At 37.6% G+C, this 19,412-nt stretch overlaps 1 protein-coding gene across 1 annotated transcript; it reads right to left on the bottom strand.

Annotated features, from left to right (window-relative positions):
* Positions 1-323: 323 nt before the first annotated feature.
* On the bottom strand, positions 324-18,765 carry LOC129172044 (adhesion G protein-coupled receptor F4-like). The gene is made up of 20 exons (XM_054761380.1): positions 18,685-18,765; positions 18,441-18,608; positions 16,774-16,812; positions 16,524-16,673; positions 16,258-16,425; positions 14,573-14,614; positions 13,072-13,110; positions 12,901-12,989; positions 12,758-12,819; positions 11,357-11,481; positions 11,063-11,278; positions 10,748-10,948; positions 9,758-9,886; positions 9,496-9,680; positions 8,452-8,628; positions 6,976-8,349; positions 5,656-5,697; positions 4,566-4,610; positions 4,417-4,474; positions 324-2,632 (listed from the first exon to the last, which is right to left on the bottom strand). Exons 8-20 carry the CDS (start codon positions 12,967-12,969, stop codon positions 2,511-2,513), a joined length of 2,805 nt encoding a protein of 934 aa, XP_054617355.1. The 5' UTR covers positions 12,970-12,989; positions 13,072-13,110; positions 14,573-14,614; positions 16,258-16,425; positions 16,524-16,673; positions 16,774-16,812; positions 18,441-18,608; positions 18,685-18,765; the 3' UTR covers positions 324-2,510.
* Between the last annotated feature and the right edge of the window lie 647 nt (positions 18,766-19,412).

The following is a 19,412-nucleotide window of genomic DNA, read 5'->3' as shown; positions in this document are numbered from 1 at the left end:
GGCGCTATTTAAATAAACTGAATTGAATTTAAGTAAAAACATCCAGAAAATATTAGTCATTTTGTATTTCATTTTTTGATTATTGTATTTTAGACATCCTTCAGCGCGAGTGACGTAGGCATAAGTTCCGACTTTCACTAAAACTCATAGGAACAGAACTCGTACATAGTCTGAGGGGACCTTTTGTATAATTACTGTTATGATTATGAGTGCGCCTCTAAAAATGGTCTAAAAACTCTCATGATGTCGAAAACCCGACAAAAAACACATCAACTACAAGAACGGACTGTCCGTAACAGTCCATTTAATAATGATGAGTTTTTCTTGAGGACAAAGCCATTTCTGAGCACAAATCGTAGACATTGTAAGGGTTTACCTGCACTTAAATCGTCCAAATACATTTGACCTTTATCATGAAATTATTGCCTTAAATTAGGCTTAAACATTTCGAAATCTGCTTGGCAGCACAGTTTCACTAACACACATGCACATCATTTAAATAACACAAAGAAGTGTAAACAGAAACAACACAAAACATATCATGTGTCATCAATTATACATCAACGAAAACAATATAGCATATTATTATGAATATATTTATGAAAGACAAATTCATTCAAATGAAAAATGGATCTTCAATATGCTTTGGAGTGTTTAGCTTTGTTGGCCATGAAACATCCAAATCGCATCAAATGACATTAATTTCATAAATGACATCATTCCATTCGTTGCAAGTGCTACTGTACAAACTGGGCAAAATACTTCCACGAAACACATAGAATTCTCACAAATCTATTATACACATAAAGTGCCTCATTCACCAGGTAATGGAGATACAGTGCAAGTACATCAAACTTCTTGAATGACGCAGATCATTAACAAAAGTGATGTTTCACAGCCGGCGATGGCTTGTATCAATTAGTTAACAGTGCAAACCAATGAAGCTTACACTACCCACAAAAACGTAGGAATACGTCCCTTGTTTATCGCGGTTAATTCGTTCCAGACCCGACTAGGTAAGTGAATTAGGAAATAGGATTCAATATTAAGAAATGACATAGTTAGAGCATAGAAAGAACTGTTTATGACTTTCTAAATCAAATTTTTAGAGTCCTGTAGACATGAAATAACACCCCATAATCACTTTTACACTATTATCCTTAGTTTACAACGCATTACACAGGCTACCGACCTGTAATGCTTTGCTGATGCTGATGTTTTGTTGTTTCACTGTAAATAGTTGGAGATTTACAAAACACAATCAGGACCTTTTTGTCTAATTGATGTGGGTCTTTGTTTTTTTGCTATATAATTACTTTTTGTTGCAATTCGTTCCATGGTGAGCATATAAATAAAGCCTTAAATAAACAGAACACAATTCAAAATGCATATGAATACATATAAATAATGATAAATGAACATTTAAGGTCGCTTTTACCTTCATTGAAGACGTGCTTCTTGACGTGACAGTTCCCAAAGACACGATGTGGCAGCAAGATCAACGCCTTCTCCAGCATTTTGGTAAAGAAGGTGAGAGCACTGTTGAATTCAGTGAATAACTCATGACAGTGAGTTGTTGACCTTGCTGCCACATCGTGTCTTTGGAAACAGTCATGTCTTCTATAAAGGTAAAAGTAACCTTAAATGTTCATTTCTCCCTTTCCTTCATCATTTTTATGCATTTAGAATGGTTTATGCATGTAAAACTATAACTGGAAAACTATAAAAACATTTTTGAGAGTCAACCGCTAATGACTTCATAGACGGGCGACATAGCTGACTTCTGGTTGTCATTTTGTTAGCAAGCTAAGGATGCTAACAAGGACGCTTTGTGATAAAAATACATTGGACTGACACAGTGTATCAATAACACAACAAGTCATATTGTACGCTAACTGGAAAATGTACGCAAACCGAGGCAAAACATTGGCATAAATTGTCAACGTTAACTGAAAAACATGCTAACCGGAGCGGACGCTAACCAAGGTAGCCACTGTAATTCTATTTTTTTAATAAGAAATTTGTTTTACACGTCTTTTGGTAAGGAATCAACTTACTTAACCTATTTAGGAGCCTGAAGTACTGGCTCCTTTTTCGAGAGCCGAGCTAAAATTTCTCTAAAATACCTGAACTTCCCATCACTACAATGTTTGGAATTGTGGTGGAAAAGAAAAAACATCTGTACAGTTAATAAAGGTCTCACGATTGTGACAGATTGAGCCAGAACAAATAATTTTACACACATTTAGACACACAACCAGTCACACTCCCATTCACACCTACGGGCAATTTGGACAACATGCTAACTCAACACAGAGATACCCAAACGGAGATTCCAACCCTCAATCTGAGGCCAGCATGCTAACCACTCAGTCATCATATGGTCACAAGTGAGACAATATGGAGAAAAATAGTGCAGTAGTAACAAAATTTGGGTCTCAGCATTGACACAATATTTTGAAACAGTTTGTTGCTTGGTCAGCACGGCCAGTGATCAAGTATTGGTGACGTCAGACCCCAACGTCAGACCCCAATCCAGAGTCATTATGTGACACAGGCCCAGACCCGGATGCAGATTGAGTGCGATTAGATGACACAAATCCAGAGTCATTCGATGAAACATTGTTGCCACCTAAAAAAACAAACAAAAAAACACCAGCACCCTCAATATTTAGACTCAAGATGTTGAGAAAACTGTAGCAAATGGCACAATTAGCATTGACAGCATTTAAACGTGGACAAATCCTGGCGGATATCACATGCGAGTTGACCACAACTGACTATGATATCTCTGTTCATCAAAATAGTGATATATTAGATCAGGGATGTCCAAAGTTTGGCTCGGGGGCCATCTGCGGCCCTCGGCTGTTTTTTTATTGGCCCATGGCACGTTCTAAAAATTTAATTTATCAAGAAAATAAAAAAAAAACCCAGCAAACATGGGAAAAAAGAGCAGTAATTAATTAAAGTTAAAACATTAGGAGAAAAAAGTCATAATATTGCGAGAAAAATTCACAATTTTATGACAATAAATTTAAAATCTGAGGAGAATAAATTCATAATATTAGGAGAAAAAGGGTTGGATTTTTTTCGAGAATAAAGTTTAAATATTAGCAGAATAAAGTCATAATATCAGGAAAAGACATGTAATTATTGAAATAAAAATTAAATAATAAATACATTTAATTTAAAAAACAAATTAATTCAAATCAATGTTGAAATATTTTTTTAAAAATAGTCTAAAGTTGTCATATTATGTGTCACAAACAAAACAAAGAATAAAGTAAAATAAAATAATAGATTAGGTTGGGAAAAAGATATAATATTAAAAGAATATTAAAATAAAAATATTATGGGAATAAAGTCACATCAATACAAGAAAATGTTGAAATATTTTGAAAAAAACAACAGGTTCATACTAATAAAATGCTTATGTACATGCAACCCAGGAAACGGTATGAATGTTTTTTTTTACCTGCTTCTACCACTGAACAAAATGAAATCAGCGTCCTCAAGTCAATAAATGAATTACTCGCGTTCTCACACATTTATTATGACACAGGCCAAAAAGCGTTGTTTGCTGAAGCCAGAGTTTTTGAAAATCTGCATCAGTGTTTTTGCGGACTTAAACCTAGAAAAATATGCGTTATAAAAAATAAATAAAAAAAAAGAGAAAAATATGTGTTTTGAAAATATCACTGTCAGTGTGGACACTGCCTAAAGCTCACGTTGCTGCTATCTATCCAGCAGCTAGCTATCTATCTATCTATCTATCTATCTATCTATCTATCTATCTATCTATCTATCTATCTATCTATCTATCTATCTATCTATCTATCCTCGGACTATAACCATGAAACTAAAGGCCATTCTCTGATGACGTTCCTCCAGCCTAATGTGTTTTTACATCTGATAAGTTGAGCGTAAGATGAGTAAAATATAATTAGTGGATTTTGTGTTAATCAGAATGATCGAAACTGACAAGAGCGATTAATAAATGCTTGTGGATTATTTCCAGTCTTACTCGGACTTGTGTGGATTATTTCTTTTGTGTGAGGTGGCTGCTGCCATTAACTACTTACTTGCGAGAGGCGCGATCGCATTAATGAAATGACACGTCTTTATTCCACACACGTGCTACATTTTGAGTATTTAATTTTCCATTGTGAGTTGTGTCGCTTATCATTCAGAACCTGCAAGGAGCAATCGCATTACAGTCACTCCATGATTCAGCTACGTTCATGTGCACGGAATCATGCTGTGCACTGGCCCACCAATTGTGCCAAATGAGGGGAAGTGGGCCATATTTGGGCATGGATCTGTGCGTTCACACTAGCCCAGTGTACGACTGGCCTACTGTGAGTGCACCCTTAGTTTGGATTCTTGAGGTGTACTCCCCGCTCAGGGTTGTTATACCTCTTTTCCGCAGGTTCCTGAAAAACTGCCATCCACTTGACGAGTTTGCACTGGTGGTCTGAAATAAAGGACAAAAGCACAAATCAACACTTCATTGGAGAAAAGCTAAGTGAGCCCATTACAAAACTGGCGTACTGAACGGTACGTACCCTTGTTCCAGAAGACAGAGACTTGAGCGAAATTTCTGACCGCACCTGTAAATTTTAGGTCACAAAAATGAACAAACTGCTATACCAACTCCATGTAGATGAGTTTGTCAGGGATTGTTACAAGATACCAATGGCTACAGTAATCCTTAGTTATTGTGGTTATTTGGTTCCAAACCCAACTATGTTGTGAATTTCCGCAAAGTAAGTTTCCTTATTTATAAATGGGATATTTTCACAGTTAGAGCATAGAAATCCTGTTTATGACCTTCTGAATGCAGTTTTCAACACAATTAGAGCCTTCTGGACTTGAAATAACACCCCTATAGTCACCTTTACATGCAAATGACCCAAAATAGTAGATATAATAAGAGAAAATAAGCCATATAAGACATAAATAAAACACATGCTTGTTTGTGTTACAATAAATGCATTCCAGATGTGTCAAGGATAGAAAGTGGTGTGCTTGCATGGGTTACGGCCGCAACAATAGCCCGTGTTATTATTATGATCATGATTATTATGTTATTATTATTGTGCCTGTTGTGAGATAATTCAAATATCCAATTCAAGCCTGTTGTTCCAGCGATCAAGTCTGGCGCTTACCCAACATTAAAATAACATTACTGACACCTAGTGACCAGTGTAGAATGCTGCATACCGCAATACGATTGCGTCTTCTTTACGCCTTATATTTGTATTTTTGTTCATTTAGCCATTTTTATGCTTAATTTCTGTAAAAATATAAGTATACTTTGCTTTAATATCCATCTTTTTGACTAATAATAGTCTATATACAACCATCAAACAGCATGATTCATTCATTTCTATATTTTTGAAAAAACGTAAAGAGTGAAGCGGCGAAATTTGAAGCGTGATGTGGCGAGGGACGAATGTATTACCAATAGATCAGTGAATTACATATATTATGTTCGGAAATAATTTCTATCATTACATATGACTATTAAATTTTCTTAAACGAAACATGTAATGATTCTGTAATTGTAATTTTCTGCACCACAATCATCGGTAAGATTATAGACAAAAAAAGGAGCAAATATGTGGAAATAATGTTTTCTTTAGAGTCACGTACCTTTTTGTCTAGCAGCGTTCCAAACACTAATATGAAGAAGCCCTATGTCAAGACAGAGAGAGACTTTAGACATCATAAACAAATATGAGTGAGCAAATAAGGTTACATTTCATAAAAGAGAGACCAAACGAAGACCTTGCAAATGAAACATTCTGAAGCTGAACGACACTGAACTACAGAAAATATAAACGCAAACCCTAAAAGACCTGGAACTTTTTCTTTGTATGCAAAAGGCCTATCCCCCTCAAATATTGCTCACAAAATCTGTGTTAGTGAGCATCCATGATTCATAATCCATGCACTTCACAGGTGTGGCATATCAAGTTGCAGCATGATTAATACACAGGTGTGCCTTAGACTAGCCACTCCAAATTGTGCTGTTTAACTGTCGGGCTGCGGTTGTGCGAGAACAAGTCGGTATCTGGTGTGACCACCATTTGCTTCATACACTGTATACATGCTTGAATGATTAATTGATTATGGTTGAAAATGAAAACAATTCATTTTACATTGGCTTAATCTCCATCTTTGTGTTTGAATGTGTTTGACTTTTTTGTCAGACATCTCTAGTGACTGTTCTAGCTAAATCTATATGCTTTTTTGGATGTTATTGGAGGCTTTTGGAGACTCTGATGTGAAAGCACCTATCATTCTTAAGACTGGATTATGCGTCTACATAGTCACTACACAGTTCCCTTTGACACTGATCCTTTTTCGTGATGAAATGCGAGGGAAAGTGTTGTACGGAGAGTCAACTCAGTGAGCAACCAAAACTCTCATTGACCTGTTAGCTTGTTAGCGTCCTTCGTCACGACCTAACAATGGCAATTAAAGAGAGAGTGTTCCTGGAGCCAATGCTAATCTGAAACCGGAGGAGAAGCCCTTTGCGAAGGTGGGGTGAACGAGTCATATAAACACAGAAAATGGGAAAGTATGCAAATTAGAGAATCATGCCATTTATTGACTTTTAGGACAGCTTTTCCTAGTCTTTAACCCAACCCTTGTTTCTTCAGTTTCTTGCTCATTTTAATGCCTAGTACAACTAAAGGTACATTTGTTTGGACAAATATAATGATGACAACAACAATAGCTCGTAAAAGTTCAATTTAAACGCTGATATCTAGATATACAGCCATTAAAATGAACAAAAAACTGAAGAAACAATGGTGATCTAATCATGTTTTTCCATTACTTGAGAACTAGACACACAAGCCTTCAGAATAAGTCAAAGTCACGCAAAGAATATGCAAACAATAGAAATACATTTGAAAACAATAAATACAATATAACTAGAAATAGAAAATAGTACCATCAACCCACCTGCAGAGAATTGAAGAATGCAAAGGCAATGTGGATTCCAAGATTACGTGGGTTAACAAGGGTTCCAACTCCAAGACTCCAAGTTATTCCAAAAAAGGGTGTGAGGGCGGCCAAACTCCGAACAATTACCACCAGATCGTACTTGTCATCCTGTTGTGCTGTGTGTGTCATCCCCCGACTCTGCAGTATTTTTACAATCACCACAATTAGGATCACAAGGTTTATGAACACTATAAGCAGTGCCGGAACCACAAACGCCAGCAGAGCTCTGGACTGGTTCCAGTTGAGCCAGCAAACCACAGTTTCCTGGATGTAAGTATTTTCTGGTGCAGTTACAGCTATAGTAATGATCGCGATCAGCAGTGGGGCCCCATAGCCAAGAGAGAATCCAATGGCCATCATAGCTCTTTTCGAAAGTCCCTCAAAGACGCTGACTGTGCGGTAAAACAACAACAGGGCTGAAGCAAACATCCAGAAAAAAAGGGCTAGGTAGAACAAATGGATGAAAAAGGTAACAGCAGTGCAGGCCCTTGGATTCCTCATCTCTCCCTCGGAGATAGAAGAGCCAATTATGAACCAGATGTTTGCAATCAGGAGCGACACTGCAATGTTAACAATAGAAACGTGGCGCAGGTACGAAGTGGAGCTTCTTTTGATTTTTTTCCATATGGCCGCTTCGATAATGAGGCATATGACTAAGGATGCCATGGAAATAGCAACGCCAATGAAGGTTATGAAATCCAACACACGGTTTCTTGGAACAAAGGGTGACATGAGCATTGAGAATGAGGTCAGGTGGTCGCATCGACATGTGACAGTTTCGTTTTCTCTTACAACCAATTCGCATCCTTCATCGTCCCATCCTCCAAGACCTTCAAAGAGACTAAAGTTCCAGAACACACACTGAGGCGTCGTTAGAGTCTCATTGATAATGTCAAAAACAAATGTGATATTGTCAACTATGGTACTAGACTGCAGGAGTACCACTCTTCCGTTAATGGCCCTGTCTGTAGAGTTGTTCTCATCTCTTGGAGGAAGTACATTATCCATGGATTCAAAGGTTATCACTGTTAGGTTTGTGGTCGCATCAGTGTCTGGTATGTCTATCTCCACTGTAGAATTAAAATCCCCAATGAAACTGTTGGTGAATGTTGTTTTGTTCAAGAGAATCAAAGGGGTTTCAATGGAAAAAGAGGCATTTATGAGCCTGCTTGTTATCAACTCCAGGGAAAACAATAATAAGGAGCTGACACTTTCATTTCTGGGTCTGACAATTCTTGGTCCCAGGATCTCCGTGACCGCTCGAATGTTCAGAAAGTCCCACGATGGCCTTGCCTCATTTATGGTGAGTACACCTACAGTTAATAGGACATCCTAAAGCAAAATAAAGTAAAAGGGAAATAAAGAGTCAATACTTGTTTTAACATCTACCGTGTTGATTAGGTTAGATGTGATACTTGAGATGAATACACATACCTCCATAGATTCCTGACTTATGTCAATGGAAGATTCTGTTACAAAGATTCCTACATTGTCGAGAATTGAAACAATGGCCACAATGTTGTTAGGAGAGCCAGCCACTTCCAGACTTAGATCCAGAGTGTTTTGGCTGAGTGCGTCCAGGAATTCAGGCAAATCCGCCTCAGTCAAAAACTGATATTTCAGAGGGGGAAAAAATACTGTTACAAACAAAACAAAGTTCAAGGTTTTCCACACAGAACTTAGAAATCCTCATTATTTTATCATTATTATTTTCTCATAACTGCAGAGGACGTATGGTTTTCACCCTTTTGTTTGTTGGTTGGTTTGTTGCCTCGTTGGTTAGTGAATTAGGCAGAACTACAGAAAATTACAAGGACGGATTCCCATGAAATTCTGTGGTGCACATGTACATCGCAGGTACCCATGAAAATTTGTGTCAAAGAGAAGCTTTTAGAGATTTTGAAAATGAATTTATACAGTAGAACCTGTTTAGGTCGACATCGAATTGCCTGATTCATGTCGTAAACCGTTGTCGACATAACTGAAAATGGCTTTCACATTTGCTTGTGACAAGGGTTTTCACAAGAACCAATACTTCTGCACCAAGTCGATGCCAAGATACATTGATGCCTCCTTGTTTTAGGTATCGTGAGAACCAAATATACAACTTTTCCCTCAGTGAGCCGTGTCTATTTTTAGCAAAACTGTGTGAGCACTGAGCAGTCAGGCCACAAAGAAAGGCCTGTTGTCTTTAAAAAATGGCTTCTGCAAGTGTGAGAGAAAGCACATCACCTCAGCTTATCAATAAGCCCGGTAGTAGTATCCGCGTGTGGAAATACTTTGCATTTGAGGTGGATGAATGCAGAGCATTATAAATTAAAAAAAACGGTGGTTCCGAAGTTTTCAAACCAGAGTAGGAAACACTTAAAACCTGGCCAAACCTGGCGAAACACCTGAAAAGACAGGCACCCGTAATTTTCACTATCCCCATATGCCTCACATTGCAGTTAAATTTAAGGATCTAGCCAACCAGCTCACCATTGATTGAATGAGTAGGGGCACAATCCTCCCGTTGATGCAGTTGTCTTGTCGATCTTCCCAATCCCCACTTTCCCTGCAAATGGCTGTCACCTCTCCCACATCACCAGCTCTACAAGAAGCTCTGCCCGTGTCATTTAAAAATCCGCTTCCAAAATCAGGATCATCAACACACGTGAATACAACTGGAAGAAACAATGATAGAAAAGAAAACATGAATTTATTGTGTTTAATGTCTTTCCACTTCTGGATCAATACTTACCATCTGTGAACAACATCACTCTTATCTCTTGTCTAAATTCATTGAAGTTATTCACTTGACAAATCACCATCAGTTCTGTAATACTGCAGTCTGTGATTGTCAGCTGATTTTGGATTGTAGAACCTATGCCTAAACATGCAACAAACCAAACCCAAAACTGAGAAAGCAATTATATACAGACAATTTAGAAGATAACTGTTCATACCCTGGCAAATTTTCATTTTAACTTCATTTTTGTTTTTGAATCTTTTTGCCAGAAAGGAAAGTATATGTATAATGGTTGCTTGGTCTCGCCAATGTAGTGGACATTGTACAAATGTCTGTTATTGTATTTACTACTGCTACCAGTAGAGGGTGTTGTATACATATATATGTGAGAGTTGAAAACGTGTGCAGCTCCACCTTGTCTCAGTATGTGTTTATGTGCCTGTACGAGCATATTAGAAACCCACAATAGACAATAGCTGACTAATTATAGAGCCACAAGAATTCCTTATTGGCTAAGGGAGAACCCGCCCATTGTGTTCGGCGTCCTGACTGGCTGTAGACCATCGTCAATCAATCTCCTTTGTGCCGTTTCCTGCTGTGGTCAACGGTGAATACGCGTGAGTCATTTTTTGTGTCCAACCTAGTACATTTGAAATTTTAACTTTGAGTTTTTAAACAAGAGAGAAATGTGAGAAAATGTTAATGCCTGTCTGAGAAAAGTGTATAAAAGTGTATAGTGAGGGATTTTACAGCCTTAAAATATATAATAATTGTAAATAAATAAAGTTGGCTACTTTGCGGATTTCACTTATGGTGGGCTATTTTGGGAACCTGTCACCCGCGATAAACAAGGGAACACTCTATCTCAAAACTTTTAACAACGTTAAAGGAGAAACATTTACTTTAATAAAATACAGTATTTGACCAGGGTATGAAAAATTGTGTGGCATAACTATACACATGCATAATTATGATTTGGATAATTTTCTGTCTCAGTTTTACCTGCATTTGGTATAGCTGGAAACTCCACCTGGAAGGGGCTCTGGACTGAGCACTCCAGTGACACTTGCTGCCCGACCTCACACATGGTACTCGTTAAGAGCGGACGTACCCATATTATGGGTGTTTCAAGAAGCGTGAATTCTCCATTAGAACGCTGCCGGAAAGTAAAATTTGGGCCAAGCAGCTCACATTCATAGAGTCCTGGAATAAAAGATGTTCATTAATGAAAGTAAAAATCAAGATACAATTAAGTGGCAGGGGATGATAAATTCATTTTGAAAAAGCTTGTAACCACAGATCTGAAGGGTTTCTTACCATTGTTAGTGAAAAAGTAATTCATAATAGTAAGTGTTGCCACTCCTTCATCTTGTGAAATGATGTGTTGTTCGTCTTCTACGATTAGAACATTATCACGCCGCCACTCTACCGATGTCACAAGAAACTGTAGCTCGCCTGGTGGTGGCCCAGACGTCACAACCAGAGTCTGCCCATTAAATACTACAGGTGGTTGAAAATCTAAGGCAACAGGGCCTTCAAAAGAAAAGAAAGCAAAGCATGGACACTTGTTCTACTGCAGATGAAATAATAGTGAGATGAAAAATGTCTTACTTTCAAACACCACAGGAAACGAGTTCCGAAGGGAATTTAATATTGCTGCCAGAAGCGCCTCAACATCCGGGTCTTGAATTGTGCTACTTGAAGTAATGTCAAAGTTACCTATGGTACTACCAGGGCTATAAAAGAAATGAAAATCTGATTAAACAATGTATGGGAACTTGATGACAGCAAATAAATTATTTTTTGCTTCGAGCATAGAAAACCTGTTTAGGACCTTCTATAAACGTATTTTAACATTATTAGAGCCATCTAGACATTAAATAAAACATCTATAGTCACCTTTACGCCCAATTTGTAGGCATAATAAGAGAAAATAAGACATTTAAGACATAAATAAGACTCATTCTATAAATGTGTTCCTGAGGGGAGCTGAGTGGCGGGCAGACAGGAAGTGACATCATGGGTTCAGAGTTGAATTTCAGGTTGGCATGTGTCACGGCCACAACAGTAGCACGTCTTTTTATTAGGGAGTTCTGATAGGGATTATTGTTCCTGTTGTGAGATAATTCAAACATTACAGTAACATTGCCTACAACTAGTGACCAGTGTGGAGTACTACGTATCATCACAGGGTCTTTGAATGCGTCTTCTGAATGCCTTTTTATATGTTTTACGTAGTCCATCCATTTTCTATACCGCTTCTTCCTCATTAGGGTCGCTGGAGCATATCCCAGCTGACTTCGGGCGACAGGCGGGGTACACCCTGGACTGGTCGCCAGCCAATCGCAGGGCACATATAGACAAACAACCATTCACATTCATACCTATGGACAATTTAGAGTCGTCAATTAACCTCACCTGCATGTTTTTGGAATGTGGGAGGAAGCCGGAGTACCCGGAGAAAACCCACGCGCACACGGGGAGAACATGCAAACTCCACACAGAAATGCCCAGGGGAGAATCGAACCCAGGTCTTCCCGATCTCCAAGCTGTTACTGTGTTGGCCAAGGTGCTAACCACTAGACTACCGTTTTAAGTAGTTCATTTACCTATTTTTATGCTTGAAAATGTTAATTTAGGCAAAAAAATTGTAAAATTTGCTTCAATATACATAGTTTTGACTGATAATATGCCGTATTCAACTACAAACAGCATGATTTATTAATTTATTTATTTTTGAAAGACCACAATAATGTGAAGCCGCAAAGTTTGAACCGCAAAGTGGGGAGGGGACGATGATATTTTAAATTACACATTTTCATTTTACATGTACTTTGATAAGAAATCAATTTAAAGAACAAAAACGTCGGAGGAGCCGTTTGGGAGCCGAAAAAGAGGGACTTGAGCCAAAAGAACCGGTAACCATGCCATGCAGTCAAACTAACAACATCGGGAAAATGGGAAATCATTTCAAAAAGGGCAAGAAATTCCAAATTAAAGAATAGACTATACCTGAAGCTAGTTATCTCTGCTGACAAAAATTCTGGAATGTGAATTTCAGCTTGTGTATTTATCTGTTGGAGACGGAGAGCACACGCAACATGTTGATTCAACAAATATATCAAAGTCATTTGATGGCTGACACATTTACTTACGACATTGGAAAACGTCACGTAAACAGGATTGGTTACGTCGTTGAACAGTGGATCAAACTCAATGTCCATGATGACTGACAATGACCTGACTAAAAAAACAGAGGCAACTTCTCAGTACAAATTTGTACAATTACTCTCATGAGTAACTAGTCACTCTGTATAAACACATACCGTCTGGCTGAAGGGGCGTTAAAGGACTTGTAGGGGTAACTGCAGTGCAAAGAAATGAAAAGAATAATCATTTTCAAATATTTGTTCTTCCATGTGAATTATGTGTATATGTTCTTAAAAGACATGGTTACAGTGATTAAAATAAGTTGTCATATACCTGTACAATTTGGTAGTGGAGGTGTGAAATACAAATGTGAAATAAAATGTGCTGATTTCAATGCCTTTTCACTTTACAGGCAGTCCTCGTGTTACGTCGTTGCGTGGTTACGACGCATTCCTTTAAATTTTCAATACTGTACAAAAACAAAAAGAACTACAGTAATCCCTCGTTCATCGCGGTTAATTGGTTCCAGACCCTACTGGGCTAAATGAATTTCCATGAAGTAGGATTCATTATTTAAAAGCAAATGTTTTTGTGGTTAGAGCATAGAAAACCTGTTTACAGCCTTCTACATACAGTTTTTAATAATATAATCGTAATAATATATAATGTAATAATATAATATAATAATAGCATACAATAGCACCCCTATAGTCACCTTTACACTCATACTACCCAATATAGTAGACATAATACGAGTAAATAAGCGGGTTATAATATAAACAAGACTTATGCTCAGGTGTGTTACAATAAATGTCTTCTGGTCGTGTGGACAGGAAGTGATGTCGAGGATTCAGAGTTGAGTTTTAGCTGTAGTACAGTCACAATAGTACCCCTTGTTATTATTATTACTGTGCCTGTTGTGAGACAACTCATCCATCCATTTCTATGCTGCTTATCCTAATTAGGGTCACGGGGGCATGCTGGAGCCTATCCCAGCTGACTTCGGGTGACAGGCTTACTGAGATAATTCAAACCTGCAATAATTGTGATAAAGTCTGATGCGTGTGTTAGTAGTGACACCTCGTGGCCAGTGTAGAGTACAGTGCATCAATGTCCTTTAATCCTATAAACTGTGTTTGTATTTGAGTCATTTTTATGCTTGAAAATGCTTAATGTAGGCCAAGAATACGTACAATTAGCTTATTATGCATATTTTTGACTAGTAATAGGCTGTAGTCAACCACGAAACAGCGGTCCTTTATTAATTATTAATTATTTGAAAACTGCGATGGAGTTAGGGCATGAAGAATATGTAGTAGGACATTGTTTTTGTTCTTTCTTTTCGTCATTATGTCTCTCAAGCACGAGGCACACTTTTCTGATGGCAATGCATCAAAAGGAACGTGAAACGTGAAGTCATTTAATTGTCCTATTTCGTCTTTTTATCACTGTGTCCATATAGTCTGTGTACAGTGCGATGGACTTAATTGTTACTTTAAGTTCCGACTTACACTAAAACTCGACTTACATCACCATCGTAGGAAGAGAATTTGTACATAGACGAGGACCTCCTGTATATGCATTATTCATGTTCATGTTATAAGATACGTATCCCTATTTATCACTACAGTTTGTCTTTATAATAGTAAGAATTGTAAAACATCTCATATACAATACCAGTGGTTATTGGAGTAGTAGGAGGTGGACATTGAGTGTTATCTGTTGGGAAAAACAGTACAGTTACTTATTTCTTTTTATTTGTTCAAAACAAGTAACCATTCGTCCATACAGCGCAGTAATCACTAGGGGTGGGCGGGTTGTTTCAAATATCAAAATACCAGTGACATGCTATCAGGGGAGGCAGCTGAGGCAAAAAAAACAAACTTAAATTAATAACATAAAACAAATATTAATATTTGTCCTTTAAACTGTGTTATAAATGTAATTCCTGTATGATTTCAATCTTTAACATTTTCTTAAGTAAAAATCACTGAATCTGCATTTCCTGATCAAATACAGGGAAGAAGATGAGGCTCCTGCAAGCGTCTCTTCTCAGCTTAGTGCGCCAGCCCAGCCTACCGTGAATTGGATCATGGCGCCTGCCAGTTTCTGTCAGCATGTCACCAATAATATAATGTTGCAGAAACATTTATTATACACCATGACTTTCTACAGCCTATCTGATGTGTTTTATATAAGTGTGACATCATTTTTCTTGCAAATCTGCCAATAAAATACATAGAAATGTTGTATGCAAGGCACTTGCAGTACTACATCCTGAGGGGTTGCGGCGTGCGTGAGCTGGAAGATGCTTGTCACTGCCATCCTTCCATAGAGAGGAAAAGCCAGTGTTCTTTTTTTTTTGACAGCAACCGAAGAGCGACAAGTCAAATGCAAGATATTTTTATGCTCAGTTGAATTAATGAATACATTTGAGTGCCAAGACGGAGGGTTATATTTCCAAAGCTCAACAGAAGCTGATCAGACTTTTACAACAAAGTATCAAAACCAATATACGAATAAAAGGTAAGAACACAAATATTTTTCAGTTAATAAAAATTCATAAATAGGACTGAGAAGCATTTGAAAAAAATTTTAATTTTTTTTTTTTTTTTACCAAAGTGAATTATTATCTGCTTTTTGTTGTTATCCTCTTAATGAGGTACCCAGGGTGGTATCAGTGGTACTGATCGATCATATGTGATAAGATCAATATTTTTTCAGACAAAAAGTCTTAGTCTTACCCCTTACACACCACACCGATGTATAAACCACACCTACTAAATTTACTGGATAAAACTGATTTGTACAGAAACAAGCCACACCGGACACTAAGCCGCACTTGACCACGTCATAAAATAACATATTTTGGTGCGCACGAATAGCTCTTTATTTGACAGGAGCCAATCATGAGCTATGAAAAAACTCACTCTAAACTTGTCAACCCATTGGAAATTGGAGCAGGTCATTACTCAATATAACAGCCTGACTCACGGTGTCATCTTACAAAGAACGCTAAATTCATCACACGGCACCTTAACACTCAAAAGCTATACCTAAGAAATATACAAACCAAGTACCAATACAGTCTAAGTACCAATACAAGATTAAAATGAAAAAAAAAATATTTTAACGTTTTTCCCATAATGCATTTCCTCTGAGCAAATAAGTATCTGTATCTGTTTCCGTTTCGGCACCATGTATTTACTTGGTATCAGATTGATACCAAAATCGCCCACCTCTAGCAATCACACATTTATATGGAAGATGCTGTTTTCATCAAATACAACCAGATACAGTAGATTATATATGCTTGACTTTTAAATACTGGTATAGAAACACTTTATATGAGCTGCACTTACTTGTGTCTAAGTCACAAAATTGCCCATTTGGAGGAAATCCATTTATGCAGGTGCAGGTTAGTGGACTGGTATCGCTGCATGCTTGAAATGTTTCACAGAATTCACAAGGCCATATATACTGTTCCTCACACAGACACTGCTGTTCTCCGAGAGAACTCAGGAAACAGGCTGCATAGAAAATGACACCACAACATTGATAAACACAGTATTTAAAAACATCAAATCATGTCAAGGAGACAAATTAACATGCCAAAAAAAATTCTCACTTGTCGTCAATTGTAAACTTGTCAGCACGGTGTCATTCGTGATGTTGCTTGGTAAAGATAAACTGTTCACAGCAACCCTCAGCTGATCAAACAACTCTGATGTGTCCGCGTTATTTGGATCAAACACTGTGAGGACAATGTCCACTGATGCTGAGGAGGAACACAAGGGACATTACAACACTTACTTACAGATTGAAGTATTCAAATGAAGAAATACTATAAAAGCTCTCGCACATCTCATCTACAATACCTTCTATTGGTTGTGGTGGTAGTGGACATGGGGGGATAACTGCGGAGCAAAATTGAAAAATGACATCATCAAATTCCATAAGAAAGAGTTGAATAAAATCCATCCATTACTAGAGGCCTCTAGACATGAAATAACACCCCTATAGTCACCTTTACACTCGTATTATTATATGGAGGACATAATTTGGCGTTTAACGCGTGTTAGGGATTATTGTGCCTGTTGTCAGATAATTCAAACCTGCAATATAAGCCTGTTGTTCCGGCGATCAACATCTGGTGCTTGTGTGTGTGACCAAACATTACAGTAACAATACTGACACCTAGTGACCAGTGTAGACCAGTGACCAGATATTTGAATGTGTCTTCTGAATGACTTATATTTGATTTTACTTCATTTCTCCATTTTTATGTTTGAAAATGCTTAATTTAAACAATAAAATACGTAAAATATGCTTACATATGATTTATTTTTTTTAAAAAAGACCATATTCATACTCACACACGCCGCACGCAACTTTATTTATTTATTTATTTATTTATTTATTTACTTATTTATTTGTATATTTATTTGTATTAATGTCTCTTCTTTTTGTTGTTGCTTAATTTATTGGTATATATGTTTATGTTTCTTATGTTCTTATTCTTTGTTGTGTTTTCCTTTCTTTTCTTGGGAGAATGAACAGAATAAGAATTTCATTGCATAGTATAACTGCTGTTTTACCATGCACATGACAATAAAACTCTCTTGAATCTCTTGAATCTCTTGAATATTCAACCACAAAACATCATGATATATAAATTCAAACATTTTGAGAAACCGTTATGAGTGAAGCCAAAAAAAGTCAAAGCGCAAAGTGGCAAGGGATTACTGAATATTAGATTTTTTGGTCCACTCAGATTTCAGCTTCTCTGTGTTGCCATGTCAGCGTAATCTGGCCAGGGTCTTCAGATACAGGAATGCTGGCCCATGTCACTTAAACACTATTAGTAATGGGGCTCTATTTTGATTTCAGATTCGCCTCACAGGGCCAGCTAGCAGGCGTACAGTAAAGTCAGAATTTTTCCGTCCTCTGAGTCATTGATATTTGCGGAACATTTAAAGTTACAAGTGCGCTTGAACACATCAATACATGAAGAGTGCAGCGCTTAATTGATCCTGTTCCTACACAAAGAAAGGTGATGTTGATAAGAGATTATGTATTCGATAAAGGGTTTTTAGATTTAGAAATAATGGTATTCATCCGCAATTCTGTAATGCGACGCATTGTTATATTGACATTTTATATATTACTGATGATGTGTAGAATTTTGGCATGATAGTGGGGGGATTTGGAGGTGGATTGGCCCCCGCTGAAGGCCCAGCTGTGAAATGCACCGCCCGCCACTGCATACAGTATGTGGTTTATTTTATGTAACACAAAACATAACCTTACGTCATTTCTTCCTCCGTGTAATAGACTTTTACAAAAGTATGTATATTAAGTATGGATAATAAGCCCTTCCATTTGTCAAGTTATGAACACATTTTGTCTTCAATGTCCATCCATCTAGTCTGTCTCACGCTGTTGATTTGATTGAATCATGTTACATGCCGAGGACTGGAAACTGCTGCTCCGGCAGTGGGAAAACACGAGGGTTGACAGGTATGTTCACACAAGCTGCACTTACGTGAGATTGGCTCACAGTATTGATCAATGTGAGGAATGGCATTTATGCAGTCGCAGGTTTCTGGATTGTCATCGCTACATGCACCAAAAGTGTCACAGAAGTCACATGGCCATGCAAACTGTTCCTCACACTGACAAAGCTGTTGTCCAGTTAATGTTGCATAGCATCCTGAAAAGAAAATGACGTTTTAACATGAACTAATAAATTAAACACATTAGGGTGACAGACGTTAAGAAATTCTCACCTGTGGTCAAATTTAAGCTTGTCAGCACAGTGTCATTCGTGATGTTGCTTGGTAAAGATAAATTGTTCACAGCATCCCTTAGTTGATCAATTAATTGTGATGGGTCCGTGTCATTTGGATCAAACACTGTGAGGACAATGTCCACTAATGCTGAAGAGGAACACAAAGAACATTACAACACTTACTTACAGTTTGAAGAATTCAATTGACAAAATTATTGTAAAAGTGGTCACGCATTTAATCTAAAATACCTTCTATTGGTTGTGGTGGTATTGGACATGGCGGGAAAACTGTGGAGCAAGGTTGAAAAATGACTTATCAAATTCCATAAATCACTCACAAAATTAATTACCAACTGAAAGAGTTGAATAAAATAACAGCCAGATGCTTCAGATATGAGTGACTTTTATGAACTGTAAGAACAGTTTCATACAAGCTGCACTTACGTGAGATTGGCTGACAGTATTGATCAACGTGAGGAATGGCATTTATGCAGTCGCAGGTTTCTGGATTGGCATCGCTACATGCACCAAAAGTGTCACAGAAGTCACATGGCCATGCAAACTGTTCCTCACACTGACAAAGCTGTTCTCCGGTTAAAGTTGCATAGCATCCTGAAAAGAAAATGATGCTTCAACATAAACTAAGAAATTAAACACAATAGGGTGGCACACGTTAAGAAATTCTCACCTGTGGTGAAATTTAAGCTTGTCAGCACGGTGTCATTC

This window comes from Dunckerocampus dactyliophorus, chromosome 19 (genome assembly GCF_027744805.1).
Source record: "Dunckerocampus dactyliophorus isolate RoL2022-P2 chromosome 19, RoL_Ddac_1.1, whole genome shotgun sequence".
Classification (NCBI taxonomy): Eukaryota; Metazoa; Chordata; class Actinopteri; order Syngnathiformes; family Syngnathidae; genus Dunckerocampus; species Dunckerocampus dactyliophorus.
This window is presented reverse-complemented; position numbering and strand designations above follow the sequence as displayed.